General features: G+C 45.4%; 1 protein-coding gene across 4 annotated transcripts in view; it reads right to left on the bottom strand.

Annotated features, from left to right (window-relative positions):
• BTBD10 (BTB domain containing 10) overlaps positions 1–12254 on the bottom strand; it is a 73594-nt gene that overhangs the window by 7853 nt on the left and 53487 nt on the right. For all 4 annotated transcript variants that reach the window (XM_040327928.1, XM_040327930.1, XM_040327931.1 and 1 more), the window contains 2 exons: positions 6027–6312; positions 3470–3572 (listed from right to left, as the gene is read on the bottom strand). In XM_040327928.1, the coding sequence (XP_040183862.1) occupies positions 3470–3572; positions 6027–6312 (389 nt within the window). The remainder of the gene's footprint in view (positions 1–3469; positions 3573–6026; positions 6313–12254) is intronic.

Here is a 12254-nt window from a genome sequence, read left to right as displayed (position 1 = left end):
GAGAAGCAGCATCTATATTGATTAGCATATCACTGCAGCAATAAGAGATGCTGGCATCAGCAGTCAGGGAACGGAGCTCAGTGACTCAGGAATGAAGTCTCTCCAGCATAGCTAAGTGCTCAGACCTAGACTATATATATATATATAAAAAAAAAAAAAAAACACACACACACACACACACACACACAGCTGCTCCACCACATTCTGAGCCTCTCTACAAAAATCTAAATTTTTCTTCAAAGTGCACCACAAATATACTTGTGTCAAGCAGCAGTTTATGACTCAGCAGCTTTATAATAAGTAAAAAAAATAACTCGGATTGTGAACTGCCGGAAGAATGATGATTGCAGCAAAAAGGTTTCTAAAACATAAATGTAGTTTCACCTTCCTCAGAGCGAAAAACATGATAATAAAATAGCCAGGTGCCGAGAAGCGGTCAGCGCCTTTTCCACTAGTTCTTAATTTTTTTGTTTTTTGAAAATGCACCAAACCTTAGAAATATTTGTATTTCATCTACTACATGGAAATGTATAATAAAGCTGAACTGGGCAACTGACAATCTACACAACTGAAAAATATACAGTATATATGTGAGGTGTTACCTGCCAGTGGATCAACTTTCCTGTCCATTCAGCTCAGCCTTACAGTACAGACTTGTCAGGCTGGAGACCTGATTTTTCTCTGCAGCAGTTAACTAACATTTACAGATCTTGCCCCGCCCCCAGCTGGCGATTGGACAGTGAAAGGAGGAGAAGCGGCTGAAAGTAATCTCTCTGCTCTTTATTTAAGTGCTCAGACCTAGACACATTTTATATAATTAAATATATATATTAGGGGCTAATTAGTGAGCATCAACGTGCAGAAGAGCTCATGGCGTTGGCCATGGTTCAGCCAAGTGTTTGGGAATGGCGGTTGGCCATGGTTCAGCCAAGTATTTGGGAATGGCTGTTGGCCATGGTTCAGCCAAGTATTTGGGAATGGCTGTTGGCCATGGTTCAGCCAAGTATTTGGGAATGGCTGTTGGCCATGGTTCAGCCAAGTATTTGGGAATGGCTGTTGGCCATGGTTCAGCCAAGTATTTGGGAATGGCTGTTGGCCATGGTTCAGCCAAGTATTTGGGAATGGCTGTTGGCCATGGTTCAGCCAAGTATTTGGGAATGGCTGTTGGCCATGGTTCAGCCAAGTATTTGGGAATGGCTGTTGGCCATGGTTCAGCCAAGTATTTGGGAATGGCTGTTGGCCATGGTTCAGCCAAGTATTTGGGAATGGCTGTTGGCCATGGTTCAGCCAAGTATTTGGGAATGGCTGTTGGCCATGGTTCAGCCAAGTATTTGGGAATGGCTGTTGGCCATGGTTCAGCCAAGTATTTGGGAATGGCTGTTGGCCATGGTTCAGCCAAGTGTTTGGGAATGGCGGTTGGCCATGGTTCAGCCAAGTATTTGGGAATGGCTGTTGGCCATGGTTCAGCCAAGTGTTTGGGAATGGCGGTTGGCCATGGTTCAGCCAAGTGTTTGGGAATGGCGGTTGGCCATGGTTCAGCCAAGTGTTTGGGAATGGCGGTTGGCCATGGTTCAGCCAAGTGTTTGGGAATGGCGGTTGGCCATGGTTCAGCCAAGTGTTTGGGAATGGCTGTTGGCCATGGTTCAGCCAAGTGTTTGGGAATGGCGGTTGGCCATGGTTCAGCCAATTACTTGGCTGAACCATGGCCAACCGCCATTCCCAAACTACCAAGCTGAACCATGGCCAGCCACCATTCCCATTCCCAAGCCATTACTTGGCTAAACCATGGCCAACCACCACTCCCGACTACTTGGATAAACCATGGCCAACCACCACTCCCGACTACTTGGATAAACTATGGCCAACCACCACTCCCGACTACTTGGCTAAACCATTGCCAACCACCACTCCCGACTACTTGGCTAAACCATGGCTAACCACCACTCCTGACTACTTGGCTAAACCATGGCTAACCACCACTCCCGATTACTTGGCTAACCATGGCCAACCACCACTCCCAACTACTTGGCTAAACCATAGCCAACCACCACTCCCAACTACTTGGCTAAACCATAGCCAACCACCACTCCCAACTACTTGGCTAAACCATAGCCAACCACCACTCCCAACTACTTGGCTAAACCATGGCAAACCACCACTCCCGATTACTTGGCTAAACCATGGCCAACCACCACTCCCAACTACTTGGCTAAACCATAGCCAACCACCACTCCCAACTACTTGGCTAAACCATGGCCAACTGCCATTCCTGACTACTTGGCTAAACCATGGCCAACTGCCATTCCTGACTACTTGGCTAAACCATGACCAACTGCCATTCCTGACTACTTGGCTAAACCATGGCCAACTGCCATTCCTGACTACTTGGCTAAACCATGGCCAACCACCACTCCCAACTACTTGGTTAAACCATGACCAATCACCACTCCCAACTACTTGACTTAACCATGGCCAACTGCCATTCCTGACTACTTGGCTAAACCATTGCCAACTGCCATTTCCTCTGTCCAATGAAAAAATTTCAACCAATTAGGACACTGTTATTGGACAGAGGGCAAGAGGGGCATAGCCTGGAAGTAAAGACCTTGGTAACCAAGGAAAACCAAATCAGACACACAAGGTTTTCTGCCGAAGTTAGGGTAACAGCAGACACTGTGGGTATGCTATATAGCCAAAATATGTAGGCACAACCAGCACACTTTTTATGGACAATTGTAGAACACCCCCTCTAGATGACTTCAGGTGTTTTCAGTGAAGGGTATCGTTGGTGCTATAGCATACAAAGACATTTTGAACAATTGTACTCTTCCAACCCTGTGGCAAGTTTGGTGAAAAGCCTTTTCTGTTCCAGCATGACCGTACCTCTACGGACAAAGCCAGAACCAAAAGGACATGGCGTTACTGGGTTTGATGTGGAGGAAATTGAACCCTGACCTCAATCCTACAAGTTTGGGAAGAAATTCAAAGCCAGTTGTGAGCCAGGTCTTCTCATCAGTACCTGACCTCACAAATGGGCACAAATTCCTATAGACACCCTCCAAAATCTTATAGAAAGTCTTCCCAGAAAAGCAGAGGCTGTTATATTTGGCAAGCGTGCTATTCCATGGCAATGGTTTGTGAATAGGATATCGAACAAGCTCATAAAGGGGCAATGGTCAGGGGCCAAAAAACAGCTGGCCATATAATGTACCTGCATGTAGGCAGGACTTAAATGTTTAAAACTAACTGCACCTACTAAAAAACAAAAATGTACACATGAAGGTATTTTAAAAGTCAAAACCATGGACAGTTATTTAGTGACGTAAAATGCAGACATTGAGAAAGTGACAGACTCAGCAGGAGTGTTATAGAGTGACAGATGAATGGAAAGAGATCCAGTCAGAGGTGGGATTATAAGAGTGCTGGAAAAGACGACAACAGACCAGGCTGCTAAGGCCAAACATCTCACCAGGATCGCCCGGAACACAGTGGAGCTGATTCCTTCTGCCACTTCAAACTCTCCTTTGTCATTGGGACGAGTGAAATTATGTTCTCTGCCGGATCCAAACATCCTGAACAATGAGAGCAGCAGATTTCAACCAGTGTGAAGGACACGCAGGGCACACAACGCACAGAGACTAAGCGCTCATTTCATGGATAAATAAAAGTAAAGGAGTCAAACCATTTGTAAACTGAACCCTTTGGCCAAAAAACAGTTCCTGGCAAGAGAAGAGGTCTTATACTCACCTCAAAAAGGAACACACAGGGGTGCCAGACTAAGTGTAGCAGGTAAAAATTGGGTTTTTGTACTCACCGTAAAATCCATTTCTCTGAGTTCATGGACGGACACAGCAGCCTTTGACAGTAGCGGATATAACCCTACAGTCAAAGGCCGCTGTGTCCGTCCATGAACAGAAGAGAAAGTCAGTTGGCAGCAAGTAAGCATATCTATATATCTGGGGCAGATTTATCAGGGTGTCCCCGAGTTTATCTGCAGAAGGCCCCCCCCAGGAGCCCCAAGCCTCTCGGGAGCTTCTCCAGACAACGTTGGGACACCCTTATACATCTGCCCCAGATATAAAAATATGCCTACTGGCTCGCTATCTGGGGCAGATGTATAAGGGTGTCCCAAAGTTATCTAGGGAAGGTCCTGATCGACTTAAGGCTCCTGGACAGGAACGCCAGTTTCAGGAGCCCCAAGCCTCTCGGGGACCTTGTCCAGATGAATACGGGAACACCCCTCTACATCTGTCCCAGATAGTGTCCGAGTAGGCATATCTTTATATCTGGGGCAGAAGTAGAAGGTTGTCCCCAAAGTTCATCTGGAGACTGTCCCCCCCCCAGGAGCCCCAAGCCTCTCGGGGCCTTCTCCAGATAACGTTGGGACACCCTTATACATCTGCCCCAGATATACCTACTTGCTCGCTATCTGGGGTAGATGTATAAAAGGTGTCCCAAAGTTATCTAGGGAAGGTCCTGATAGACTTGGGGCTCCTGGGCAGGAACGCCAGCTTCAGGAGCCCCAAGCCTCTCGGGACCTTCTCCAGATGAACTCGGGACACTCTTATACTTCTGCCCCAGATATACAGATATGCCTACTTGGTCACTATCTATGCAAGTTGCCAACGGACTTAAAAAATCCATTTGGTTTTTACCCGCTACAATTAGTCTTGTGTCCTGGTCGTTCCTTTTTGTTTTTCCCACAGGGTCACTGCTTCAACTCTATGGGGAGAGCTGCCACTGATGTTGCATAGTTATACATACTCCTTTATATAGAGTTTATATTCATGGACTTTGTTTATTAGCCATTAGGGCATACCCATCTTTCCAGCGCCATTCATTTTATTACTTATACTCACATCGCCTACGGCTCACGTCATACTCCCCCCTAGTCAGTTTATTTGGTATTTGACACTTCCTGGAGTGTCAGAAGCCTGTGCTCCTGCCACATACACCAGAACACATGGGCTGTTGGGGATTTAATAAGTATAAGAGCTCTAATATTGTAGCACACTGTTATTTGGACTGTTAATTGGGGTAACTAAACTACAAAGTCCTATGTTAAGTGCATATACTACAAGAGCCCCATTATACCTTTGTAAGACAAAAGGCCCTCCTCTTTGGTTCTGAGACTTTCTGTCTACTCTGTGTATACCCTTGCCCAAGCAATGTTCCTCAATTGCCAAGAGGAGCAAACAGGGGTATGGCAGGGAGTGGGGTTAGTCCTGATATCAGGCCCCTAATAATCACAACTAGTCTTAGAGGAGCACATAGAGGCGGGATTTCGGTCTCTTAAGGAAATATTAGGCATTTAGTGGCCTCCAGGCTTGTCATCTGTTTATATTGGTGCTTTCTTTAAAGAAAACCTGGCAGCTATCAAGTTGCCCATTCTGGGTCTGGTGAAAAGCCCCCTGGCCCAATACTCAACTCTCCAGCAGTTTCCCACTACCCTTCCCCTACCTCAGCCAATGAAAAATACCACATATTTCAGAGGAGCTGCTGGAGAGGCAAGTATTGGTGTGGCGAGTAAGGATGAGCTCCGGCGTGTTCGCATAGTACACGTGCAGAGCCTGCCAGGAAGTCGGCACCCGCGCTGCGCTAATCACAGCCAGGGAGACATTGTCCGATGTTCGGCTGCAGAGATCGGGAAATGTCTCCCTGGCTGTGATTAGCGCAGCGCGGGTGCCGACTTCCTGGCGGGGCTCTGCCTGTGTTCTATGCGAACACGCCGGAGCTCATCCTTAGTGGTGAGGTTGGTGTGGGGCCAAAATTTGAACAGTTTCATAAATTTGTTTAATTAAAAGTTTATTAAGGTATTATAATTTCTTTATAAAATTTGATTATATTTAAATTTAATAATGGAAAAAAAAAAATATGCCTGGTATTTCCCTTAATGTTTTGAAAATCTTTATGGAATCCCTCTTTAGGGTCATTGTCGTTATTGCAATACAGGAAGACTGCCAAGCGCAGAAGATACACAATGACCTAACAAGACAGCAACAGACATAAAATAAGGGTTTACAAACCTGCCCAACATTGTGTTTGGCTGCGCCGTGAAAATAGCCGGATCGACAACAAATCTGGTGTTGTCGACTATGAGCGTGACCCTCTCGGAGGTGCGTATGCTCCGAGCGCCTTCTTTCACCGTATCGTAAACAAACACCATCTCCCCAGCGGTCTTACAGATCCCTTCTGAACTGGACTGGCTACTGTTCCGGCTACTCATTCCGACACTACTACTGGAACCGTTCGGTGAGATTTTCTGAGGGCGGGGACTGCTCGGCCGGGAGGAACAATATTCCTTCTCTCGATCTAGAAAATAAAATTTAGTGTCGGTTTCAATGCACGGTCACTGGAAGGTGTGGAAGGTCAAGTGACATCCCTAGGGAGACACTGCAGGTTATCAGGTACCGTGTAAAAAGAATCATAACCAAGAGAAACAAAATAAAAACTTTCCAACCATACATTTCTACTTCCCTTGAGAACGGAAAAAGGCTCTCCACAGGGTCCATAAGGATTTCCCTAATCAATTTACTGCCCCACAAATCGTTTTAGTCTTTATAGCGAGTAGAATATTTCATCCTACCAGAACTGGAAAAATACAATGCCTAGAATATATCAAATTACAGCGACCCAGACGCTACACAAAAGGCAACCTGGAAAATAAGAGCTTGCACACTTTTCTTTCCTGGTGTCTATTCTGACGCTGCTCTATTGTTGAAAAATGGGCCCCCAAAGTCCTCAGGGAAACTGATGGCTACCGGAGTGTCAATCTCCTGGGTCCCATGCAGCTCTCACTGTAGCAATCTATAGGTGAGCGGGAAGGGACAGTGAGAGCGGTGGGGCCCTCAGAAGATTGACACTCCAGGAAGTGTCTGAGCAGACTTCAGAGGACCAGTCAGGTCACAGGTACGCCTTTTCTTGCAAACTATTACATCAAATGGGTTAAACAGCAAAAACCAAGAGGAGGACTAAATACGAAGCAACCTTACCTGTCAAATGAAGGGTTAATAATAATTACTACAGGATTTATATAGTGCTAACAGTTTGCTCAGCGCTTTACAGTCTAAAGGGAGACAATATAATTACAATACAATAAAATACAAGAGGGTTAAGAGGGCCCTGCTCATAAGAGCTTACAATCTAATAGGATAGGCAAGTGGCAAAAAAAGGTTATAACTGGGGGGGTGAGCTGATGGTAGAGTTAAAAGTTCAGTTGTAAGATGGAGGTTCGATAATCTCTTCAGGGAAGCGCCTAAAAAGGGCAGCCAGAGCAGGAGATAACCAGACAGATTGAGACAGAGTTCCAGAGGATGGGAGAAGCTCTGGAGAAGTCCTGGAGATGGAGCATGGGTGGAGGAGACGAGAGCAAGAGGAGCAGAGAAGACTGTTGTGGTGATATTTGGGAGACAAGATCGGCGATGTAGCTCAGGGCAGAGTTATAAATGGCTTTGCAAGTTGTTGTTCATAGTGCGACTAATTTGCTGGGCAATCGGAAGCCAGTGGAGGGATTGGCAGACACTGAGTGGCTGGAAAAGTAGATAGACCCATACATTATCTGCCGCAGTCTATGCCACGTCCAGAGCCCCCCCGCTGTCTTCTGGGAGACACACGGGTCCCAGAAGACAGCAGGGACCAGTGACATTGTGCAGCGCGAGTTGCGCATTGAGCAGTAGGGAACCAGGAAGTGAGGCCGCAAAGCTTCACTTCCTGATTCCCTCACCTAAGATGGCGGCAGCAGCATCCGAGGGACGGGTTGGCCTCGGATGCAGACATCGTGGGCGCGTTGGACAGGTAAGTGTCCTGATTTTAAAAAAGTCAGTAGCTGCAGTATTTGTAGCTGCTGACTTAAAAAAAAAAAAAAAAGAAAGAAAAGAAATTTGGCGGACCTCCGCTTTAAGGTGAACAACCTTGAGGGTTTACAACCCCTTTAATTTAAACAAGCCGAGGTTAGAAGCTGATTGGACTTTTTTCAACCTCTAAATGCCCATGCACACATAGGGGTCTATTTACTAAAGCTGGCGGTTGAAAAATCAGGCTCACTTCTGCATAGAAACAACCAGTGTCCACGAGGCCTTATTCTCAAGGAAAAACGCTTTTAAAGCCGTTAATCACCTACAGAAGACGGTACCACAAACTCCATCAATGAAATTCCGAGCAGGCAGCAGTAATGACAGATTCTTCCCTTCCTCTCTCTGACTCAATTCTCATCGATTGCAGAGATTTCCACCTTCTTAAATCAGATTGCTGGAGGGTCATCTCAGGACTCCGTGCCAAGATTGAGGTAATGGCCGTATTGCTGGTAAATCATTTCCAAGGCTTCGCTACATGACCAGCAAATAATGAGGTGTAATATATCAAAAAGTGAGAAAAATAAAACAGCTTTTATGATAATCGGCTCCTCGCAGTCCTGGGCAAAGCGTAATGTTCCTGGTGAGCCACACATTCTATTATTGTGCGTCTGATTAATCTTTTGTTAACAGATAAACATGAACCACAGGCCTTGAAAATAGCCATTGAAGGTATGGAGAATAAGAAATCAGTACGTCAGGGTGGGCCCGGGCTGAAAGATGGTGGGCGCGGGCTGACCGATGGTTTGAGTCTGAGCATCACTTGCGGCTTCTGGGCCATTTCTAAATTCCTAATAGACGGTTACATACGAGGTGCAGCTAAAAAGCTTGGGGAATGGTATCAGAAAACCAAAACAGAAGATACAAATAACTTTTATTGGCCTTAAAAATAATCAGCTTCCTTCACCGCACACTTTTGGCAACGTTCGCAAAGCTTCTGGAAACTATCCCGTTTAGGAATCGATTGCAGAACCGCCGTCACACGTTCTTGGATCTCCTTATGGAAAATGCCATCATTGTCGAAGAAGGCGATCAACATTGATTTGATTTTAGACTATTTTTGGGTTGTGGGGAAGACAATGAAGGCCATTCCATTGATTGCCGCTTGGATTCCAGATAGAACTGGTAGCACCAGGTCTCATCCCCAGTGACGATGGAGAAGCAAAGCTTCTGGAAACTATCCCGTTTAGGAATCGATTGCAGAACCGCCGTCACACGTTCTTGGATCTCCTTATGGAAGATGCTATCATTGTCGAAGAAGGCGATCAACATTGATTTGATTTTAGACTATTTTTGGGTTGTGGGGAAGACAATGAAGGCCATTCCATTGATTGCCGCTTGGATTCCAGATAGAACTGGTAGCACCAGGTCTCATCCCCAGTGACGATGGAGAAGCAAAGCTTCTGGAAACTATCCCGTTTAGGAATCGATTGCAGAACCGCCGTCACACGTTCTTGGATCTCCTTATGGAAAATGCCATCATTGTCGAAGAAGGCGATCAACATTGATTTGATTTTAGACTATTTTTGGGTTGTGGGGAAGACAATGAAGGCCATTCCATTGATTGCCGCTTTGATTCCAGATAGAAATGGTAGCACCAGGTCTCATCCCCAGTGACGATGGTTGGCAGAAAGGATGGATCCTGGTCACACATGGTAATAGTATCTCCAGAGGTTTCCATCAGTTTTGCTTTCTGTTCATCGGTCAGCTTGTACGGCACATAATCTTCACGGACGATGGCGCACACCGTGACCTTGCTAAAGCCCAATTCCTCCGGCCTCAATCTAGAGTCAAGTTGCCGATCTCGTTCCAGCTTTTTTTCGCACACACTCATGTCTGGGGTTCTTGGCAGTGGCCGACCCGAACTTGGCTTATCCCAAGTCGTCTCGCAGCTTCCGTCCCATCCACTTGCACCAACATTTCATGCGTCTCCGTCTTCCCGAATTTGTAGCAGAACTCGATTTTTCACTCGTTGCTTCATTGCACTGTGACCCTACCTCCAACACCGACCATGTTCAACTGCCCACAGCGGGTTTACCCAGACGGTCATGTGTACTCCACGATTGGTGGTGCTTCTCGAGGTGTCTCTGGATATCCATGTGCACGCACCTGGCCCATGTTGCTGTTGAGATATCTAACCATATACCAAACTTTTTAGACACTTGTATACCTTCAGGCTTCTATCATCGCATGGAGATGTAGGAAAAATTCCCTAAAATACTCACCCTTGCCATGCAGTAGAGCACAGAATGGCGGTACCACGCATGTGCTGCGCTAACCACCAGGTAGGTCTCAAATGAATCACCTGAGCTGCAGATTTTGTGGAGGATGGACAGATCTTACCCACTCTTCGTTCTCATCTACGGCTCGTTCACACAAGCCGTGGACTCAGTAGGGCAATTCGCGTTCGAATCGCTCTTCAGAGAGCATTTGACAGGCGGCGAGGATTCGATACAATGACTGCTTTAACCCTTTCATCCCTGCAAGTGCATGCAGCTGGGGCACTTGCAGCGCAGCCGTATTCACTTGACAGCGTGTAACTGAATATGCAGAGGAAATCTGCAGAGCACAGGGGAAGTGGTGTATGTCCCACTTCTGACTCATTCAGCTGTGTGTGTAACCTGAGCTCCTGCTATTGAAGTCCGCCAACAAAAAAGCAGTTAAAAAAATAAATAAAATAGTACAACACACTACTACATATTACAACTGTACATAAAAAAATAAAAACACACATTGTGGAGAGGTATATCATTAGGTATTTTAAGGTGAGAGTATATGTCTGGTATATGTCCCCCCAATGGGAGGTGGGCAAACACACATATGTACATAGACCAGACATATACTCTCACCTAAAAATACCCAATAAAACATTTATTGGTATGATCTGACTTTTTTTATTTTATTTTTTTGGTGGTGCCATTTTTTTTTCCTTTTATTCACCTGTGGCTTGGCAACTCTCCACAATGTGTTTTTTTATGTACAATTGTACTATGTAGTACAACATTTTGTAATTATTTTCTTTTTATTGTAGATATTGTATCCATATCTTGATATAGGAGAGCTTGTGGATCCTGAAGAAGCACTGGATCTTAATAAAACGCGTTGGCCCCACTAGGCTCTACATCTGTATTTTATGCATTTCTATCATGTCGATATGGACCAGGTTTTTAACACTAAAACAATTTAATGTACAAATAAAGATGTATTAATTTTATCATACTATATAAAAAACGTGTATTGTAGGACATGCTTACCCATACTCTAATCTCCATGTTCGGAGATCTGGAGGGGTAGGGGGTTTCCCCATTTTTTTTTTTGGAGATAACACTCCACCCCTTTTCTGGTCAGTCCCATAACACAAAAAACATTTTACAACAAGTTTAGAAATTCAGCGCAGGTGATGCTTCCTTCAGAAAACGCTGATGATCATGCCCTAACCACCCTGATGCCCTAAGTCACCCTGGGTTGTCAGATCGGGGACAGGGCAATATAAAAGATCAGGACAAATTACCATTATAAGACCAGAACACATAGTAAGTTATAATGGTAGAAGAGACCGTTACATCCTCGTTGCAATGCTACGTGATTATTGGTGATGTAAACTGGTAAAAAATGATGCAGTTACCATGGTGACAGCACAGCCATACAAACCGCAATACAGAATGGGGTATTCTTAACAGTGCAGTAACCCGCAGCAAACACATATAAAGGTTTATTCAGATTAGTCGGGACAATGAGGTTATGATTAATACAAAAGTTATTGCACTTCCAACTTTCGCTTCAATGTATAACTAAAAAAGCTAAAGGTTTTTTTTTTCAAGTTTTGAATGGAAAGGGATTAGACCCCCACAGGTTTTTATTGCTGTCTGTGCCCCCCCCCCCCCACTTTGAGGAGATTCACCCCATTTGTCCTGTTTACAGTTATCATTTAGGCTCCGTTTCCACTACTGCAACCCCAAAGTCGCGTGATTTTGCTGCAAATTTAACCACAATTATTTGCCCCGATTTTGATGCAACTTGAAGCAATGCCAGCGTATTGAGGTCCTGGACCTCAAGTCGCATCAAAGTGGGACCAAAGTAGTGCAAGGACTACTTTGAAGTCGCACAGATATGAACGTAACCATTGGAAATCAGGGGGTACGACTTGTCATGTGACTTTGCAGTCGCAAAAGTGGAAACCGAGCCTTAAAAGTGACAGTAAAAGAAAAAGAACCTTTTAAACGCATTGAAATACGTGACTGCAATAGGCTACTTCAATGCAGCCAGAGACCTTTGACTTCCTTCATATGGGGCGTACTAAAGCGTACCCCCGCGTGAGGGCCTTGTTTGTCCGTACAGCCGTTACATGCATCCCCGTGCAGGTAGTCCCATTCCTGTCAAGTCACAGCGGCTGCACAGGCAAAG

Source organism: Rana temporaria, chromosome 11, assembly GCF_905171775.1.
Source record: "Rana temporaria chromosome 11, aRanTem1.1, whole genome shotgun sequence".
Taxonomy (NCBI): Eukaryota; Metazoa; Chordata; class Amphibia; order Anura; family Ranidae; genus Rana; species Rana temporaria.
The sequence above is the reverse complement of the archived record's forward strand: the minus strand, read 5'-3'. Positions and strand labels throughout refer to the sequence as shown.